Source organism: Miscanthus floridulus, chromosome 17 (assembly GCF_019320115.1).
Source record: "Miscanthus floridulus cultivar M001 chromosome 17, ASM1932011v1, whole genome shotgun sequence".
Lineage (NCBI taxonomy): Eukaryota > Viridiplantae > Streptophyta > Magnoliopsida > Poales > Poaceae > Miscanthus > Miscanthus floridulus.
In genome coordinates, this window is record NC_089596.1 from 75,149,993 (window position 1) to 75,171,848 (window position 21,856).

The 21,856-nt window shown below is 46.1% G+C and overlaps 1 protein-coding gene across 1 annotated transcript; it reads right to left on the reverse strand.

Annotated features, from left to right (window-relative positions):
* Nucleotides 1-12,284: 12,284 nt before the first annotated feature.
* LOC136517734 (probable serine/threonine-protein kinase At1g01540) lies at nucleotides 12,285-15,398 on the reverse strand. The gene is made up of 7 exons (XM_066511379.1): nucleotides 14,562-15,398; nucleotides 14,352-14,456; nucleotides 14,132-14,254; nucleotides 13,839-14,009; nucleotides 13,605-13,734; nucleotides 13,285-13,494; nucleotides 12,285-12,698 (listed from the first exon to the last, which is right to left on the reverse strand). Exons 1-7 carry the CDS (start codon nucleotides 15,197-15,199, stop codon nucleotides 12,549-12,551), a joined length of 1,527 nt encoding a protein of 508 aa, XP_066367476.1. The 5' UTR covers nucleotides 15,200-15,398; the 3' UTR covers nucleotides 12,285-12,548.
* Nucleotides 15,399-21,856: the final 6,458 nt, after the last annotated feature.

Sequence of the window (21,856 nt, forward strand, 5' to 3'; positions counted from 1 at the left end):
CTTTTACGAGAAAAAAGATCCGGTGAATTGAAAGCATGCATGGTGTTAATTGAATTATATATATATGTAGCTAGTACTTACTTTGTGTGCGATTACATCCAGTGGCACTTTGCAATGTTTCATGTGGTGTTCCTTAATGAAACTTTTCCAAACACTACGCCCAATAAAATAAAAAATTAATTTGGCCTTTAATAATTGTTGCAGTTAATAGATCGGGGTATATATAGTTGCTAGAGAGACCAAATTATCCTTGGATAATATCTATCATGTCTTGGTACTCTGTTTGCTCTTTTCTTAATGAGTCTAAGATGTTCAACCAACTATTGGCCATATTGATGACCATCAATATCCAATGATTGCTGTATATGTTTTTATACACAAATATGATCGACATTAACTAGAGTCAACATATATATATATATATGGGAGATAGCTTAGCTAGTAAGCAAATAATTGAACAAATGTCCATATGATCGACATTAATTATTTAACACTCACTTGAAGTTATAGAGGAAGAGTATGTCCTTGTTTTGTTGGTTCACTAAGAACCTCATGAGATTTTTCTCGAGTTCAGCTTTTCATTGAGGCAGGGGACTAGGGTGTTTGAATACGACATTTGGATCAACGAAACCAACATCATTATCCTTTCTCTTTCTGAGTTATGTCATCTCATATCTGCATATATAAAAATAGTGCGAGGATATATAATTTATATATATACATGTAGCTTTATATATATACACTTTAATAGTAGAAAATAATCACACTTACAAACAATAGCAGCTAATGAGATTTTTGTCGAGAGAGTCCAGGTGGTATAGTTGGTGTAATTCTAAAAACTCGACATATATAACATCATCGCCACGGAAGTAATATTGGTTTATAACTCTGATAGAAACAAAGGTCTATCCCCGTTCACACGCCGCCATGTACCACTTGTTTAGCAGGTATATTTGTGTACCCAGTTCACCTAAGGCCTTAGGGTTGTATAGACTCTTTCCATGTTCAAATTTCTTCCAAGGATCCACTTTTGGAGCAGATGGTCCTTCAGCGAGCACTTTGGCAAGGTCCAAATCGATATCCTCGTAAAACCAAGTCAGGTCCTCAAAATCAACATCCAGTACATCTAAGTTTGAACCATATTCATTATGAATGACAAGAGGGGGGACTGATTGTTGCGATTGTTATCCGAGTTGTGCAACACCTTTCCCTACTCTAGTCTTTTTCTACGTCGCCTCAAATGACTTGGTGACAGAGCGGTCGTAGTCCAATTTTGCCAGGGTCTTGTGAGATTCCCGCTTTTTCTGGTCCACCTCCTTTCTTAGAAGATCTGGAGGTAGGTAGAAGTACGGTTTCTCCGGGTTCTCCCTCGCTTCTCGTTGGTTTCTTACTTTTTTGAAGAAACTGCTCACATCTTTTTGTACTGTAGCATTTAATTCCTTTTCACTTTTCTCGTAAGCTAGTTTTTGGGGAATAACTGGATTAGAGGAGGCTTTCTTCTTTGCCGGCTGGTGGGCCAACGGCTTTATTTGCGGGACGGACCTCTTAGGAGCTAGCTGCTTCTTGGTCATGAAGGGAGGCGAGGCAGCCATTGGAGACCTCCTTGGAGGCGTTGGAGACCTCTTTGGAGGTGGCGGCGGTGGCGGCATTGCATAATCATTGCCTGGAGCACTATGACGATCTGGAAATTGAATAATTGGACTTAGGTTGGCGGAGGCCCTCCTGTGTGAGTACAAAAAGAATAATTAGGTATAAGAAATTATTATTATTAATCATGCATGTCAATAGAAAATTAGTGAAAAAATTATTTCGTTCGCTTTTGTCCACACCTATTGTCTGGCAGTTGAGGAAGTGGCGGTGGATTAGAGACCCTAGGAATAATGATGTAGCGCTTGCGCCATAGTATGAATGTCTTCTCTGCTTCTCTTAGAGTCTTCTCCCCATCACCTCCTAGAATGTCAAGAGCCAGATCACTAAAACCTTTGTTAACTCTATCCACTGAGACACTAACATATCTAGGTGGTATTATTGCCATATGGATTCTTGGTGTCTTGGTAGAATCTAGAAAAGAAAAAACATCAAGAGCCACCATGATTGTGGTATTCCCTTTTGGAATATGTAGCTCACATGATGTAAACGGTGCAGTGATGTCATCCATGTGAAAACGTAGCATTGCATCATCTTGATTTGGCAACTCTGTGGAAGCGCAGCTGCTTTTCAACTGATTAGGGGGGCTAATATTAATGTTGATTCCTAGATCTGATGCCTACCTTTGGGCACTCATTGCTATTTGCACTTGGTTTATGATTTTGTCCTGCATTCTAGCTTGCATGTCTTTTTTGCGCTCCTGTGCTTGAAGCAACGCCTCCCGTGACTCACGAACATATTCCTCCAACCTGCTGATCCACGCTGCTTCCTCATCCTTCCTTCTCTGTCGGCTTCTATAGGTATCTCTATCGTTAAGAAAACCATGCTCCCAAGAAATGTTCTATCCTAAACCTCTCATTCGGCCACTGTGTTCAGCAGTCTCGATGGCATACGTTAGTTCATCCTTCTCTCTATTGGGCCTAAACGCACCAATAGCTTTAGCTTGTAGAGCATAAGAAAATCTTTGTGTTGCCCTTTTGAGTTTTGGGCCATGAACCAGCTTCTCGATCTCTAGGTCCAGTCTTCCCCCATGAGCGAAAAACTAATTCTTCGCGCGTTTGGGCTAATTGAGTGATTCTGGTGTGATACCCTTGGCAAGAATGTCCGCTTCCATTTTTCCCACTTGGGAATGGTAGTCGTGTAGCCACCTGATCCCATGCCATGGTGGTATACCTTCTATTGGGCATTCTCTTGGTTCCTTCTCACCCGTTCCTTACCCTCTTCCGATGTCTTGTACTGTACAAAATTATTCCAGTAGTATTGAAATTGGGCGTTAGGTTCTTCTTGATGTATTTTGTGTATAGAGATTTCTTCCAAGTCTGGAATTGTGTGGCCATCTTCTTTATAACCCACTTTCAAACTAGCTCCTTCAATTCATCATCGTTGATATCATCATAATCATCCGCTTGCAACATGAAATGTTGAAGGATATCATCCCAAATTAAATTCTTATCAAGATCAGAGACAAAACTAACATGAGGCTCGTTCATCTTTTGCTTCCATTCACGGGCACTGATTGGAAGTCTGTCCCTTATAAGGCACCCAAAGTGTTGCATGAATTTCCTTGCATGTGGACCAAGTGGTTCGCCTGTCTCGATATTGAATTCCAATATTATGTAGCGCCCCTCCAATGGCTTTTTCGGGCCTCGAATATTTTTGCTTTTCGCCATTGTGGTCGTCGATCCAGAGGGCTACGTTTTAAAAAAATAAATAAATATCATGTGTACACATAATAGATGATAGATATTCAAATATATATATATATATAATATTCAAATATATATAAATATATAAACCTCGTCAGTATTTTCTTGCACAATATTTTCTTGGTTATCATCAAGAGATAGGTATTGACTCCCGTCATCTGCATCCTGCTGGTCACCATTGGTAAATTGAGTGCCGGTGTTGATAATATCCATCATTTCTTCATCCATGTTGTCTCTCGGGGCAGCCATCTAGCTTTTACACCATTAGATATATCTATAAAAAATAAAAACTATGTCTATAAAATGGACTCCTACAGGACGTGCCACCTTGAGGATAGTAACATTTGTAGATGACATTTGTAGGTCTAAAGTTATCAATTATCCATCAAATTATAGCTCAAAAACATGTTTAAATAAATAACCATCCGTACTAGTTGACCTTGTCTACGTGATCATCTCGGCGAGCATTTCTCCACCGGACGGCACCGTACTTGGCCACGGAAGAGCTCTAATTCTATGAGGAAGGGAACATGGTCTTCCACGACCGTTGCCGCTCTCCCTCGTAGAATCAAAGCTCCTCCTTGACGTCCGTTACCGCTCGGCAGAGAATATGCTAGCCAAGAGATGAACACGGTCCGCAAGTTCAACTAGTATGAATTTTCTACAATTTTCTAAGTTTTTTATTTCATGGAAAAAATAATTCTAAAAAATAAAAGGCATGATTTCTAAGTATTTCATTTCATGGAAAAATTAATTATAAGTGACCTGCTCGACATCAATGAGCTCGCGGGTGTTTCATGGAAAAATTAATTCTAAGTGACCTGCTCGACAAAATTGAGAAAAAATACACGCTCTCATGCCATCACACATCTTCTAAGATCATGTAAGCTTCCGTACTAGTTGACCTTGCTTACGTGATCATCTCGGCGGGCATTTCTCCACCGGACGGCACCGTACTTGGCTACGGAAGAGCTCCGATTCTACAAGGAAGGGAACATGGTCTTCCACGACCGTTGCTGCTCTCCCTCATAGAATCAAAGCTCCTCCTTGACATCCGTTACCGCTCGACAGAGATGAACACAGTCCGCAAGTTCAACTAGTACGGATTTTCTACAATTTTCTAACTATTTTCTAAGTTTTTCATTTCATGGAAAAATTAATTATAAAAAATAAAAGGCATGATTTCTAAGTGACCCGCTCGACATCGGTGAGCTCGCGGGCGGCGGCGTCCGCGCCAAGGAGGCGGAGGTATGCCCGCCCGAGTATGAGAACTACGTGCCCTACTAGTACAACATCACAGACGTCGTCATAAGCTACCACGCAAAAAGGAGAAAACGATGAGACACCGGGCTACGCCCGTGCTCCACTGAGCTCGATGGCTCAGCGCAAAATCGCATTACAAGATTACTGGCACGATGGCTCGGCACATGCATCCATCCGATTACAAAAGGTTGAAGCAATTAATCCATCATAAACGGATTATGGTGGCGGCGGTGGCTCACATCCAAGGTGTCAAACGCGAGGTCCAGCTCCTATAGCTGTCGGAGTAGCTCCAGCAACTCGATCGGACTCTGGCTGCAACAACGTGAGAGCAGAGAAGATTCAGTGCGAGTTACCAATGGAACCGGCGGCGATAAAAATAGAGGGACCTTTTCTTGGTCGTTGAGGAGGACAGCCTTGATGCGCTCTGTCTCGACGAGGACAGGATCATTGAGGAGGATGGCCTTTTCTTGGTTGTTGAGGAGGACGGCCTTTTCTTGGTCGTTGAGGTGGACGGTCTTGAGGACAGGCGTGCCATCATCGGTGATGACGAGCGGGTGGGCCAGGGATGAGGACGACGCAAGGCGTGCACTGACCGGCCAGAGAAGAAGCGCACGTGTGTGTGGGGCAGTGACAGCGTGCGCGCATGATGAGGTGAGGCTAGGGTGGTTGCCTAGGGGTGGCGGCGCTACTGGATGAGGCGACGGAGAAGATGAAGCAACGGAGAAGAAGGCTTGGCGGCTATTGGATTCGGTTGGAGAAGAAGGCGGCGGAGACAGAGAGGAATAGAACTAAGGGAGAAGGGCGTGGTTTATAAAGGGCGACATGTAGTCCCAGGTGATGGTTAGAACCGGGACTAAAGGTTCTTTAGTCCCGGGTGATGGTTAGAACAGGGACTAAAGGTCTGACCTTTAGTCCTGGGTGTAGCCATGGCCTAGGAGTAAAGGTGATTTTGCCAGGCCGTGAAAACGCAGTCCATCTTTAGTCAGTCCCAGGTGATGGTTAGAACCGGGACTAAAGGTTCTTTAGTCCTGGGTGATGGTTAGAACTGGGACTAAAGGTCTAACCTTTAGTCCCAGGTGTAGCCACGGCCTGAGAGTAAAGGTGATTTTGGCGGGCCGCGAAAACGTAGCCCATCTTTAGTCCCGGGTGGTTGGTCCACCCGGGAGTAAAGGTGGGCTACAGTTTGGCTTCCCGCCAGTTTCTAGAAGTTTTTTCCTTTTTTATATATTTCTTTTATGTAAATATGCAGAGAGTTGTTAATTGCCTAGTAAATAAAATATTAGCAAAAAAAATACAAAAAGAATTCTGGGACCTGGTTTTGCATTATTGTACATAAGAAAAATCTGTAACCTAAACTCTTTTGTTTTACCATATAAATATTTAACATAGTGTAAATAATAATCATAATTTTCATCATACAAAAATGTACTACTTAATTAAAATCATTAAAACTATTGTTTTTTGATAGGAAATTAGTTTTCACATCTTATTGACGTTGATCATTTGTTTTTTCATCACACACTCTCCACAGGAAATCCACCGTCAAGTAGAAAATTCATTTAAATCATAGAAAATATGAATACACAACAGAAATATGAATACACTATATATATCAAGCGGGTACAGTAGTGAACTTCTTCTTAACGTAAATCCCTTGGTTATGATCGCGCCGTAACCATAGAGTGTCCTCATCATTTAGCTGGTTGCTTGGGTCTTTGTTCACTGTGAAGGGTGGAATTCGGTCATCCTTTTTATAATCTTCTGATATGTCTGACTTGTCTTTAATTTCGACGATGTTTCTTTTCCCTAAAAGAACTATGTGGCGCTTTGGCTCAATGATCGGGTCGTTGTTGTTTTTCCCTCTCTTCGGTTTTGTAGACATGTCCTTGACATAGAACACCTGATTCACATCCTTGGCAAGGACGAATGGTTCGTCTTTGTACCCAATATTGTTGAGGTCTACAGTTGTCATTCCATACTGGTTATCGACTGCTACCTCGCCTCCAGTTGCCTTTACCCATTGGCACTTGAACAAAGGTACCTTAAAAGTAGGTGCATAGTTTAGTTCCTATATCTCCTCTATGCGGCCATAATATGTTTGCTTATTTCAATTAGGGTCGGTGGCATCTATACGGATACCACTATTTTGGTTGGTGCTCCTTTTATCTTGGGCTACTGTGTAAAATATATTCCCATTTATTTCGTACCCTTTGTATGTGAGGATATGCCAAGATGGCTGCCTAGCCAACAAATATAGTTGCTCATCAATACTCTCATCACCCTGACATTCTTTTTGCAACCAGTCGCTGAAAGTTTCCATATGCTGACGCAAAATCCAAGCTTCAGACTTCCCTAAAAACTCAGATCAGAGTAACTCTTTATGTGTCTCGATATACGGATCCACCAAGGAGGAGTTTTGCAGAACTGTGTAGTGTGCTTTATTAAAATAATTATCCTGCGTACCAATATATGTTTTCTTCCCTAGTGTCCCCTTTCCACTTAGTCTCCCCTCGTGTCATGATTCAGAAACACTAATTAGGTCAAGGTCGAGAATAAATCAACACAAAACTCAGGGCCCGTTTGGCACGGCTCTCGCGCGGCTCCGGCTCCACTACTGTAGCATGGAGTCGGAGAAGCTCAAAATCGTGGCTTCTCCGGCTCCTCTCCCCAGTTCATTTTCTGCCTCGATTTCCAAAATAGCTCCTGCTATAGTGTCGCTTTAGTGCAGCTATAGTGTCATGAGATGAGGAGCCGAAGCCCCTAGGAGCTATGCCAAAGGGGGCCTCAATGACCTTCTCTGTTCCATAGCCCTTGGTGATGCTTCCTTCTGGCCGAGCATGGTTGTGAACATATTTCATTAGGACACCCATGAACTTCTCAAAGGGGAACATGTTGTGCAGGAACATAGGACCGAGAATGCTAATCTCCTTGACTTGGTGAACTAGGAGGTGTGTCATGATATTAAAGAAGGAAGGAGAGAACACCAACTCAAAGCTGATAAGACATTGAACTACATCATTCTGTAGTTTAGCTAGATCTATTAGATCGATTGCCTTCTAAGAAATTGCATTGAGAAATGCACATAGCTTCACGGTGGCTAGACGTACATTTGGAGGTAGAATTCCTCTTAATGCAACTGGAAGCAATTGCGTCATGAGCACGTGGCAGTCATGGGACTTTAAGTTTAGGAATTTCTTCTCTGGCACATTTATTATACCCTTTATATTCGAGAAGAATCCAAATGGTACCTTGATGCTTGCTAGGCATTTAAACATACTTTCCTTCTCTTCTTTGCTAAGAGTGTAGCTGGCAAAACTTAAGTAATGGCGTCCATTATCTATCTTCTCTAAATGCAGGTTGTCTTGTTCTTTCAAACACCGCAGGTCCTGTCGTGCTTTAAGTGTGTCCTTAGGCTTTCCATACACACCCATGAAGCCTAGTAGGTTCACACAAAGATTCTTCGTCAGGTGCATCACGTCGATCGTACTACATACCTCTAGGACTTACCAATAGGGTAGCTCCCAAAATATGGACTTCTTTTTCCACATGGGTGCGTGACCGTCGGCGTCGTTCGGAACAGGTTCGCTACCATGTGCCTTTCCAAATACTATTTTCACATACTTGACCATATTGAGTACATCCTCACTAGTTCGGTTGCCCGGCTTGGTCTGGTGGTCTGCCTTACCTTTAAAATGCTTACCTTTCTTTCTTAGGGGGTGATTCACAGGAAGAAATCGACGATGACCAAGGTACATGACTTTTTGATATTTTTTCAAGAATATACCTTTAATGTCATCGAAACAGTGCGTGCATGCATTATATCCCTTGTTTGATTGTCCTAAAAGATTACTTAGAGCAGACCAATCATTGATTGTTATGAACAACAATGCTCGCAGGTCAAAGTGCTCATGTTTGTGCTCATCCCACACACATACACCTAGTCTGTTCCACAAAAGTAGAAGTTCTTTAACTAGTGGCCTCAGGTACACATCGATGTTGTTGCCAGGTTGTCTTGGGCCTTAGATGAGCACAGGCATCATAATAAACTTACGTTTCATGTATAACCAGGAAGGAAGGTTGTAGATACATAGAGTAATAGGCCAAGTGCTATGACTACTGCTCTGCAAAAAAAAGAATTCATACCATCCGTACTTAAAGCAAACCTTAAGTTTCTTGCGTCATTTGCAAACTCTGAGAATTCTCTATCGATTGCTCTCCACTGGGACCCATCAGCAGGGTGTCTCAACATATTGTCTACCTTATGGTCTTCTTTGTGCCATCGCAACAACTTTGCATGGTCTTTATTTCTGAACAGACGTTTCAAGCGTGGTATTATAGGAGCATACCACATAATCTTGGTAGGGATTTTCTTCATGGGACGTTCGCCCTCAACATCACCAGGGTCATCTCGCCTGATCTTATACCGCGATGCATGACATACCAGGCATGCATCTAACTTCTCGTACTCCTCGCCATGGTAGAGGATGCAGTCATTAGGACATGCATGTATCTTCTAGATTTCTAATCCCAAAGGGCAGACTACATGTTTTGCTTCGTACGTAGTGGCGGGCAATTCGTTATCCTTCGGAAGCAACTTCTTTTGGATTTTTAGTAACTCCTCAAATCCCTTGTCAGATACACCATTCTTTATCTTCCATTGCAGCAATTGCAGTGTGGTACCCAACTTTTTCTGCCCCGCATCACAAGTTGGGTATAGCAATTTCTTGTGATCCTCTAGCATGCACTCGAACTTGATCTTCTCCTTTTCACTTTCGTATTCTCTTTGTGCGTCACGAATGGCCTGACCAAGATCATCAGCGGGCTCATCTTCTGCCCCAACATCTTCTTCAGCTTCTCCCATTATAGTATCACTAAAGGCACCATATTCAGCAATAATGTCATCATCGTCCCATTATTCTTCTTCACCTTCTTCCATTATAACCCCGGTTTCTCCATGCTTCATCCAATAAATATAATTTGATATGAAACCCGACTTCAACAAGTGTGAATGAAGACTCCCTGAGCTAGCATATTCCTTCAAATTCTTACATATGTCACATGGGCAGCACATGAAACCATCGCGTTTGTTTGTCTCGGCCACATGTAAAAAAGAATGCACGCCCACAATGAACTCTTGGGAGCGGCGATCAGCATTGTACATCCAATGTTGGCTCATCTGCATTACATGACATACATACCATATTAAAACCTAGAATATAATTAGTTAATTATACGACATGCATGCCAACACACAAGGTATTAATTTATGAAAGTCTCGCTACAATGTAGGCAATCCCAACTACCACTAAAAAACTAAAGCTAAAATGCACTTCAGCAGCATAAGGATTTTGCGACCAATTCCAATTAAAACAGACAGATCATGCGTTTGTTCAACATCTATAGGCTTCTTCCGCGGGATCACTGCCTCATCAGCCGCCTGTGCAAGAGAGTTTTGCACGTGTTCAATATACTCTTCCTCCCAGTACCAGCCTGAACATCCAGTGCCATCCCACTAAAATTAAAACAAAAAATTAGAACTCTAATCACAATCATCATGAAAATAAGTATAAATTAACCATAATCATCAAATGCGATAAAATAACTCATATTGCGATCCAGACACTTGTAGAAGATACGGTCCTTGTTGGAACACTCCTTCCTCACCCGGTACTCCATCACAATTTTCTCCTCACACTTGCTGCATGCAATGAGAGAGAGGTCTGGCCTCAGTCGCTTTAGAACCCGATGAGAGACCGAGTATCCGGAAGCAGTTACCATCTACTCTCTATACTCATTTTTAATATAATATAAATTTCTCATTTTATAAACAAATAAAATTAAAAAAACTCTAAAATTCTCTATATCTCTAAACCATGAAGTGTGCTATGCATGCTAGAAATGAAAGCTGAATACTAGTTTTGAATAACTACTTTAACCTTTCTTCATCCAAATATGCAAACTTTAAAGTGATTTTATGCTTAAATGGCTTATAAATAAAAAAATCCACCATAAAAAACCATATATATCTAGTCCACAAAATGAGCTATGCTACTGATGAAACATGAGAGTATAAAGTTGGTAACCTTTAGAACCGAAGAATCGATGAGGAATCAAAGAAAGGTGATGATGAAGAAGAAAGGTCGGCAATGAAGCAAGAACACTGAGCTCGAAGTGGCTCGGGCTCGGAGAGGAAGAAGGGGTATATAGGAGGGGACCTTTAGTCCTGGTTGAATACAGATTCCGGGACTAAATGTCACTTTCTAGTCCCGGACAGAGCCTCCAGCCGGGAGTAGACTTTTACTCCTGGTTGGAGGGACCAACCGGGAGTAAAAGTTAACCTTTAATCTCGGTTGGTAGCTCCAATCAGGACTAATGGTCCCCTGCAGCAAAAACCTGCCGCGGTAGCCGTTGGGCAGAGACCTTTAGTCCCGGTTGGAGCTACCAACCGGGACTAAAGATTTCTCTAGTCTTAGGCGTAAAAGATACAGGGACTAAAGCCAAATTTCAAAGTGGATCAAATGTCGTTTCTCTACTGGTGAGAGGCGAGCAGAGAGGGCAGCATGGTTTTGATCCAATCTTGAACTCATGGGCTTTGGGCTGGACGAGGAAGTGGGTTGCCTACGTCCGAGGCTACCGGGCCCAGCCTGGCATTTTGCTCGCGGCTAAATTCAAAATCCCAATCCAAAATCCGACCGACCGGCACGATAACGAGTTTCTCTTGCGAAATGCAGCGTCTTTCAAGCAAACGTCATGCACATGGCGTCTTCTGTTAAATAAAAGAAATATTGCTCAAAATTGGGCCTTGTTTAGTTGGCCAAATTTTTTAGGAAATAGTATCGTAGCACTTTCATTGTTATTTGACAATTAGTATTCAATCATAGTCTAATTAGGCTTAAAAGATTCGTCTCGTGAATTTCGTCTAAACTATGTAATTAGTTTTATTTTTTATTTATATTTAAGTCAGGATAGTAACATGAAGAGAGGTAGAGGAAGACCGAAGTTGACTTGGGTAGAGGCAATAAAAAGAGACTTGAAAGGATAGAATATACCCAAAGACTTAGCCTTAGATAGGAGTGCTTGGAAGACAGCTATTCACGTGCCTGAACCTTGATTGCTTCTGATGGGTTTCAACTCTAGCCTACCCCAACTTGTTTGGGACTTAAAGGCTTTGTTGTTGTTGTTGTTGTTGTTGTAATGCTTCATGTATGCGTCCAAAAATTTAATGTGACAAAAAATTCTTGAAAAAATTTACAAAATTTTAGGAACTAAACAGGCACTTGGCAAACAACTAGGGCCTCATTTAGATGCAAAAAATTTTGCAAAATGACTACTGTAGCGTTTTGTTGTTATTTGGTAAATAGTATCCAATCATAGTCTAATTAAGCTTAAAAGATTCGTCTCGTGGATTTCGTCTAAACTGTGTAATTAGTTTTATTTTTTATTTATATTTAATGCTTCATGCATGTGTACAAAATTTCGATGTGACGGAGAATGTGAAAAATTTTACAAATTTTTTTGCAAACTAAACTGGACCTAGCTGTATTCAAGTTACCGGAGACATGCTTCGACCCGGGAAGCTGCGAGGACAGACAAGAATAACAGGATGCACATGCACCGATTTGGACACACGCTTTTTTTGTTTTTTGTACAACAGTACACGAATCAACGAACAGTCAAACTTACGGCCTGAGATAAGAGCAGTTCTCTATACAAACAGTTCGGCATTTTGGTGGCAAAATCTACGTCAAGTCACGGTAGAGTTCAAAATCAAAACCTAGGAAGGCAACCACTCCTTCACTACAGATTATGCGTCGACAGGGCAGAGACGGAACCAGATCAAAACGACACCGACGAAGCAGAGTTGCAGCACCTCCGCGTTGCTCGCAGGGGCAGAGCTCAGAAGCCCGGCAGGTGCGCGCGTGGTGGCGCTGGCTACATGTCCTGCACTAATCTGGACGGCGTGCTCGCGGTGGTCGTGTTGCCCCCGTAGCAGCTGCTGTCGCATGACCCCGCCGCCGGGTTCCCCGGTGTCCTCGCCTTCTCCAAGGGGCTCCCGTTGCCCGGCCGAAGACATCGACGATCCTGCAGGAGGATACGCACAAACGCAGGTACAGCTATGAACACTAAAGAGGACATGGCAGTAGATAGAGTATACTTACACAGGGGACTGAGTATACAAACAGTACGGAAAGCATCTCTGCATCTGACCAACAATAGTTTAGGGGCCTATGGGTGGCAGTAAAACATGGCCCGGATGGTGATATTGTTTTCTTTGGGATAGTTATTCGTTGATGACAGATTAGTTAACATCAAAACGGGCAGTTCAGGCACTGTCCGGACAAGTATTTTACACTTGGTCAGTGGTCAGACAAAGAGCTAAGTAATCAGAGCAACATTGTGCTATTTTAATCCTGATGCGCCTGCTGTCCATGTTTCTTAAAACCCGGATGCAGAGGGTATCACCATTTTAATATTGACAGGCATGAGTGAGGAGTTCATGTAGGACAGGGTAATCGGCACATTGTTTTAACCGGCAATTGCGCGGGTTTCACCATATGTAACTCGGGATCGAGTTCAGCATGCATAGAGTATGGTCTTGAGAGCGAATGGGTAGCATGATTGACTTCATATATATACGGTGAAAGAAGCAACTAGCAATAGGGCTCACCTCTCGATACGGGAAGTCGTCGACTTCAAGCATATGGATTATATGTCCCATCTTGGGCCGTTTCTGCGAATCAGGATCCACGCACCTCAGTGCGACCAAGAGAGCCTTCTTCAGCGCCTTGGAGGAAGGCTTCTCCGGCAGCTTCGGGTCGAGGATGGCCTCGTAGTCCCTGTTGGTCACCTTGTTCTTGAGCCATTCTACAAGGTTTACCTGTAACAGTACAGAAAAATCAGGAACTCAGGCAAATTCAGAAGCACATTTCGCATTGCAAAGCATAGCATGATCTCGTTGCTTCATTGAATCACAGACACCACACTGACCTCTCCGGCAGGTCTGGCATAGTCGACGGGGCTTCGACCGGAGATTATCTCCATTATGAGGATCCCAAAGCTGTACACGTCGCTCCTCTCATTCAGCATACCGGTGCTAGCATACTCTGGTGCCACATAGCTTTGAAAAACAGAAGCATTTTGAGAATTGACATCACGCATTTCACCAGAAAGAAGAAGATCAAACATGATTCATCATCAGGGGACCTAAAGCCGCCGGCTCACCCAAATGTTCCCATCACTCTGGTGGTGACGTAGTTGCTGTCTGACCCCAGGAGCTTGGCGAGGCCGAAATCCGAGACCTTAGGGTTCCACCTCCTGTCCAGCAGGATGTTGCTCGACTTGATGTCCCTGTGCACCACCTTCGGCTCCAGCCCCTCGTGCAGGTACGTGATCCTGAATCATCCGTGCCAAATTAATCTCTCGTCAGAGACCCATATATACACCACCGGTTCAGAGGTGGTACATGAGCATTGAGCAGAACGAAAGCAGTGGGGAAAAAATAAAAATTCAGGCACCCTTTGGCCATGCCGAGCACGATGTTCATCCGGATGTCCCAGGTGAGTGGGCTCACCGCCCCGACGTCGCCGTGCAGCCACTGCTCGAGGTTGCCATTGTCGACGTACTCGTACACAAGTATCCTGAGATCACAAGCAACGGCCAAACAAATTACCACAAGAAGCAGTGCAGTTATGCAGCCGTCATCAACGCGCCGCGCAGAGGGTTCTGTTTCTGTACCGCTGGGCGCCCTCGGCGCAGTAGCCCAGTAGCCGGACCAGATTCTTGTGCCGGACGCGGCCGATGGCCTCCACCTCCACCTTGAACTCCCGCTCGGCTTGTCCCCTGCATCCGGCGAGCAACGTGCAGCGGGTCAATCCAAAATAAAAGCATCGAACGCACACCGAACGGAAAAGCGCACGCGAGAAAATGCGGGTTGGCAGTGCGCGCCTGTTGTTCAGGAGGTTCTTGACGGCGACTTGGTAGCCGTCGGCGAGGACGCCGCGGTAGACGATGCCGTATCCGCCCTCGCCAACGACGTGCTCGGGGGCGAACGCGGCGGTGGCCTCCTCCAGCTCCCGCAGCGTGTACCAGTGGCCCCAGCCGAGGTGCGACACTTCGGGGCCCACGACGACGGCCGCCGCCGGCGACACGTCGGACGCCACGGGGCCGACCTCCCCGTCGGCGTACGCGACCATGCGTTGGCCCTTGCCGGCCTCGATGTGCACGCGCTGCGACCCGTGCGCCACGGACTCGCCGTCGCCGCCGCCGCCGTCCTTGAGGAACGCGTGGCCCATCTCGAGGTAGTGGCGGAGCGAGCCGACGTGGACGGCCACCTCCTGGATCTCCTTGGACACGGGCGGGATGGTGGACGGGGACAGCGGCGCCGGCGCCCCCGCCGGCGCGTGCACGACGCCCTTCCTGGGCCGCCTCCGCCGCGCCGCGGCGAGGTGGAGGGAGATGAGCACGAGGAGCAGCACGAAGGCGGCCCCGACGGCGATGCCCACGAGCACCCACAGGCGCAGGCCCAGCACCGCCGTCCTGCGCGACAGCTCGTTCCGCAGAAGCGGCGGGGGCGGAGGCGACATTGCCGGAGGAGGCCGGCGGTGCTGCTCCCTCCTGCTCGCCGTCGCAGCCTGCCCGGACGCACACTTGGCGCTACTCCTACCAACCCGGCTCCTCGCTTGCTACAGCTGCATGGTACAGTCACTAGTGACTGATCACTAGGGAGGAGCGACGAGCGAGGGCTAGTGACGACTGACGACTGACGAGGAGGGGCTGCGACTGCGAGAGCACGAGATGATACAGGAAGTTTAGCCGAGGCCCGAGGGGCCGGGATGGTTTCCTGTGGGCCCGGGAGAGTTGAGCTGGGCAGCGGAAGCGGAAGCGGAAGGTTGTCCGTTTCTGTGCGTGTGGGCCCGTCTGACAGGCGGATCTTGGGTTAAACTAGCCTGGAGTAATTAAGCCATGCTCAGAAGTCAGAACCGAGGATCTGAGATGATTAAAGCTCGAATTCCACTGTAGGGACGTGCAGGTTACTAGTAGAAGATTGGTGATGTTTTTTTTTTTCCGCATCGATTTCTCCAACTTGATGTGGACCGTCCATTGGCAGATCGAACGGATGTAACTGCCGCTCCGGGCATCGACGACCCTGTGGTGCAAAGACCAAAAGCGAGCGATTGCAGGGAAACTCTGCACTGCCTACTGTTCTGACTTTTGGCTTCAGTTGGGCAAACCGGCAAAGTGCGTGGCGGATTTACCAAAAAGTTTCACTGCGCGACGGCACGACACGTCGACACCAAAAGGTTTCACTGTCCAGTGTTCCCCATCTTTTTTTTTTTTTTTTTTTGAAGAGACTTCACCCTCTTTTTGTGGGAGTGACTACTGGCTACTGTTCACCTACACTGTTTTGAAGAGACTTCACCCTCTTTTTGTAAGAAGTTTGTAGGAAAAATACAAGATTTTGGTCCTATAGGAATCGGCAATATAGTGCCTTTGGTTGGCAGGATTGAGGCGTAGGAAAATTTCCTTTGGAAGCCATTTCATGGGAGAAACATGGGAAACGTTTCACAAAAAAAAAAAGAGAAACATGGGAAACAAAACATCCACTCTGATCTCTAGTTTCCAACACATGCCCGTAGGATCGAGGTAAATGGCAGCAAAATGGTAGAGATTGGATACGGAACTGCAGTACCGGCCCACATGCAATTAAGTAGTTTACCTTGATAAAGAAGCTAGTAACTCCAGTATGGATTAACACACGCTATTGTTTCCTACATTTTTCCTACGCTCATCGAAACACTAGTTCCAACAAAATTCCTATGTTTCTCATTCCTCTATTTTACATATACATTCCTATTTTATTCCTGTGCTTTTCTATTCCAACGTTCTTTAATCTTACATTCCAAAGGAGGCCTAAGTCTACACTGCCACTCTGCCAGCCTGCGACTGCGACAATACTTTTTGTGCAATTTTCCTCATTTCCTCACTTCAATCTAGACCTTGTTTAGATTGCAAGTTTTTTCACTCTCTCTCCATCACATCAAAACTTTGGACATATGTATGGAGTATTAAATATAGATAAAAAAATAACTAATTACATAGTTTGATTGTAAATTACGAGACGAATCTTTTGAGCCTAGTTAGACCATGATTGGACAATAATTATTAAATACCAACGAAAGTGCTACAGTGTCAAATACTGATTTCTAACTACATCTAAACAAGGCCCTACTCGTAACTTTGCGAGTGTAGAATGCGATTACTGCCTGGGGACCGATGACACCGAACGTGTGGTGTTATGTTAGTTGGCATATTTATACGCGTACCGGCACGGCCCATGGACAAGACACTAACCAACGAGTGGCCGGCCAATTGATCAGAAGCATTTGCATTTGCATTTGGTTTGGTCCTATACTTTTATTATGTGCGATGCTAATAATGCACAAGCCTGAGATGCGGGCAATACATGCATCTGCATGCGGTGCCTACGAATACGATGTACTGTGCTGTGCTGTGCTAGGCCGCTTTTCTTATAATCCGTTTTTTCAACTTATTTTTTTTAGTCGCAACAGTATTTTTCTCTCACAATAAATCGGTCGAAATAGTGTTTTGACTTATATCGGGGCCTATGGCCAGTACTGCCACTGCCACGACGCAAATGGAGAACAGGCTGTGTGTTGTCCTCCGCCTCTGCTCCTACACGACTTTTGGCACGCGTCGTCCGCGATCGCATGCATATGTACATACGTTTTCGCCCTAATACCTTACCCGCATGAATGCATGATCCACCATGCATTTTTTTTTGTGGTAAATAAACGGAACAAAAAAAAGGCGAACGGAACGCGCGTCGCCTTCCCCAGTTTGCCGACAATTTTGGTGCAGGCCGGCGATGCGAAATGACGCCGAATGAGTAGCGCTGTCGTTCCAGCACGCAGTACTACCCTGATCTCTAGCGTGCATCATGCTCATGCATGCCTACCACACAGGCACACAGAGAGAGAGAGAGAGCCCTACAAATTGTGAGCGATGACTGATGAATGAGGGCGGGCGACAGGGGAAACGGAGGTCGCGTCGGTGGCAAGATTCCGACGACTCTCAGCAGTGCTTAGTGTTGGGAATGAGTGTGGGAGCACACAAGTTGGTGGTTAGTTTTCTCCCAATAGCCTGCTTAGCTCTCTACGATCATAGATAGGGCAGATTAATTAATATTATAGTGGCAAATGATCGAATGAGAAAATTTCCCATGCATTTCTGCCCAACGGAAAACACCTGCTCATTAGCTTGTCGCCAATTCGGAAAGGAATGTGGTGTGCTCCGTAGTAGTACTCTACTACTCTTCCGTATGTATCTACAGCTGGTAGCTCGTACCAGCAGCGTTGTAGCGAAAGGTAGCCCGGCATTGCCATCAGCTTGTTTCGCTACGTCGTAAACGATCATAAATTTTCAACCAGAATAATATTTTTTTTCACACCAAACCAACCAATAGTAATAATTCATGATCGTATACGATCATATCAGCACCAGCCGAACAGGCTGATTATGAGCGGGTGAGGAGGTACCTACCGTCCTTTCGACCGCGAAAGATATGGCCCCCGTTTACGTACGATCTGTTGTCCTATACGTAACCGGATACGGTGTCTCTCGGAGCGGCTCTCAATCAATTCTTTTTTATTTTCAGAATCACGGATAGATTAGATCCCCACGGTATTACTAGATCTAAGCAGGCAGTGTACTAAAGATGAGCAGTAAATCTGGTCGATTAGAGGACTGTCTCATCCGCCATCATTGTCAACCTCCGTCCGCTAGCTTCAGGCGCCCTTCAGATTCAGCGCGAAGGACGGGGCTCAGTTGGACTGGCACTGGACGGAGCAGCAACCGGCGAGCTGGCGTGATAGCTAGAGGAAGTGTACGTCTCGCTCTCAGAGCTACTGCTAAGCCTTGAGCCCATGACCATCTGTTGCGTGCAGACTGCAGAGTGCATGCAGACCGGTGAACGGCAGCGGCACCTGCCTCTGCTCCCTCCACGGCAGAGGGGAGCAAGTACAGCACGGCAGGAATTGCTTTGTAGCAACGGCGTCCCTCGGCCTCGTTTAGATTGCGAAAAAATTTCAACCTGATAAATAGTACTATTTTCGTCTTATTTGGTAAATATTATCCAATCGTAGATCAACTAGACTCAAAAGATTCATCTCGTGATTTCCAACTAAACTGTGTAATTAGTTATTTTTTTACCTACATTTAATACTCTATACAAATGGCTAAAAATTGATGTGATGGAGAGAGAGTAAAAAAATTTGGAATTTGGATGACATCTAAACAAGTCCCTCGTCCGCACAATCCGCAATGATCTTGGTCCAGGCCTAGCTATTCCAATCCCGCCAGTGCACTCTGACAAGGCCGGGCTGGGCTTACCTTGCGCGTGCAGTTGTGCTCACGGATTAAGCTCTTGTTTAGTCCCACCACAAAACTTTACATCATGTTACATCGAATATTTGAACACATACCTGAAGTATTAAATATAAACTAAAAAATAATTAATTGCACAGTTTGTAACTAATTTGATAGACGAATCTTTTAAGCCTAATTAATCCATAATTCGACAATAAATGCTACAGTAACACATGTGCTAATGCTGGCTTACTTAGGCTTAATAAATTCGTCTCGTGGTTTACTGACGGATTCTGTAATTTACTTTTTTATTAGTATCCGAGCACCACATGCGACACCCCCATATAATATTCGATGTGACACACCACACTTTAAAGGATGGATCTAAACAAGGCCTAAGACTATCTCCAACAGCCCAAACCCAAATACAAGACTTATTCTAAGAATTGGCCACGAACAGTCACTGGGTCACCCACCCAAAAATTTCTTTCTCCAACAGCGAACCCAAAATTTCCTCTCCAGGAACAAAATATCTACCGCCTGCTCTCCCATTCCTCTCCCTCCAACTCTCCAGAAATCTCTCCCTCTCTCCATGACCGGCGGCGGTGCACCCGCGCGCGCGCACTCTTTCCCTCTCCCGATGTGGCAGCGCACCGGCCGGCCTCCAGCGTGGCGGTGCGCCCGGCTGGGCCTCGGCGGCGGCTAGCCCCCTCCTCGCCCCTCTCCTCCGGCCGTGCGTCTCTCTCTCTCTCTCCACCCCCCCCCCCCCCCCCGCGGTGCTCGCCCGCCGGCGCTCCGGTGCGGCCAGGCCTCGGCGGTGTCCGCAACCGCGACCGGGCCTCCGCGGTGCCCGCCCCCCCGGCACAGGCGCAGGAGCCCCTTCCTCGGCCGGCGGCGCTAAGGCGAGTGCGCCCCCTGGTGGCGGCCCTAGGCGAGCGCCCCTTCCCCTGGCGCGGTGGCGCCCACCACTACGGGCGCAAGATTTTTGCGTCGTCTCTCCTCGACGACGCTTTTTTACGTTCTTGCTGGCCTCGGACCAAAAATGGGTTATTTGTATGGGTCTTCTGTTGGAGCGTGATTTTACATATGCAAAATACTGTGTAACACCGATTTTACGCTTAGGCTATTGGATACGGCCTAAGCAGATCTCAAGTAAGTACCGTAACTCATTACTACTGCCGCCATTGCTGCTGCGTCTTGACGGCAGGAAGATCGGGGAGCCCCACAGGCCACAGCCAAGAGAAGCTGCTTCTTCGCTGCTTGTCGACTTGCGCCTGCTCGTTGGCCGATAGCCCCCGTGGGCCTCCCGGGTATGTACCTGTGCTGATGACTGGTGTGCTGCTGGTCAGCTGATGCGCGAGCGGCCGAGCGCGACCCGTGGAGGTGTGTGCCGCGCCTCATGCTTCGCCGCGCGCCCGATGGACACCAGGACTGTACGTCTTATGCAAAGCTACGCCCGGTTTGGTCTCTTGCGAGTTGAGCGAATAGAGTGCAAGCCGCCGAGAGCTCTGCGGAAGAGCCGGCGGTTCAGTTACGGGTCGCCGTCGCGCCGGGCTGGTGTTCTGTCCTTTCCTTCCCTGCACACGCATTTCCGGATCCGCCGCTTGCTGACACGTACGTTTTTTTTTTTATCGAGAGCCGCTTCAGTCAATCCTGGTGCTGCCAGGGTTTTCTCTGCCAAAGAAAGAAGTAAGAGTACGTTTCAGGGACTGCTCTTGGGTGCTCGTCCTGGCACGCGACACAAACAATCTAGCTGGATCTGGCCGGCCAGTTCAATTGAGACACCGGCGCATGGGCTACGCCCTACAAAACGGCCGGAGGAGAGGACCCGCACGGGAGTTAAAACCGCCGGCGAAATTTAGGCGGCCGGCCGGCGGTCACGGTCTGGGTGCGACCACCAGCACCGATGACGATGGGGCAGGCAGAGGCAGTAGCAGTATTGACCACGGACGCGCGCGGCCTGGGCAGTGGCCATCATGCATGCATGCATGCATCGCCAGTCGTCGCCATAATTCGATCCATCACCACCGTCGTCCCCATAATTTGTGCCATCATCATAGCCAGACCGGGGTCACCGCGGAGCGAGATCGCGGAAGGGAGAGAGGCAACCGCACGAGGCTGGTCTAGTGGCCTGTTGTACCGTGCTAGTGCTACAGCTGAGCGCTGCACTTTCTCGCCACTCGCCATCGCCAGAGGCCTAGAGCGCCAAACAGGGCCGTGGAAGTGGAACGATGTGGACTGTGGAGCGCTGTGCTGGCGGGACCAGGGCGGTCTGCCGGGAGTGTTTTGGTTTAGGCCCTGGCAGGGTTTTAAACGTTTCACCTACACATTGCAAAGAGGAGTTGAAGACGCTAAAGTTAAAAAAAATAGTAATTTTATCAGTTCTAAGTTCATCTTAAGAGAAGAAAGAAAAATATCTTCTCGTATATAAAGGAACTAGAGCCAGAGACCCCAAAGCTCTAACAAATTAAACTGGACCTTAGTACGTGACGATATCTTTGACAGATTACCAAAAAGTCTCTCCAGTATATAATAAAGGGTCGTTTAGAAGATTTAGAGTGCTCCAACAATTATCTAAGGCACCACTAATACCTACATTTTTCGAGTAATCACCGAAGCACATCTCTCTCTATGGAGGGATCTACTCTATTGGATAATTAGTGCTAGCGCCATGAAGTTCAACGTGCACAAGTGTAGGATCAAGATGACAGACTAGATGAGTGAATAGTTATTTCTAAAATTAATCGTGCTGACAAACCGAGATAAATATGGAATTAAAACTATCGGTCTAGCCATGACTACACCCCTCAATCTAAGTTCTCAAGCACCTTATAAAGATCCTAATTAGGAAACAA

Excerpts from the sequence above, each read along its gene's own strand:
- LOC136517734 (XM_066511379.1), bottom strand. The coding sequence starts at position 15,199 with ATGTCGCCTCCGCCCCCGCCGCTTCTGCGGAACGAGCTGTCGCGCAGG. Across the intron at positions 14,255-14,351 it reads TGCGCCGAGGGCGCCCAGCG|GATACTTGTGTACGAGTACG; the intron begins GTACAGAAACAG and ends TTGTGATCTCAG. Across the intron at positions 13,495-13,604 it reads ATGCCAGACCTGCCGGAGAG|GTAAACCTTGTAGAATGGCT; the intron begins GTCAGTGTGGTG and ends GTACTGTTACAG.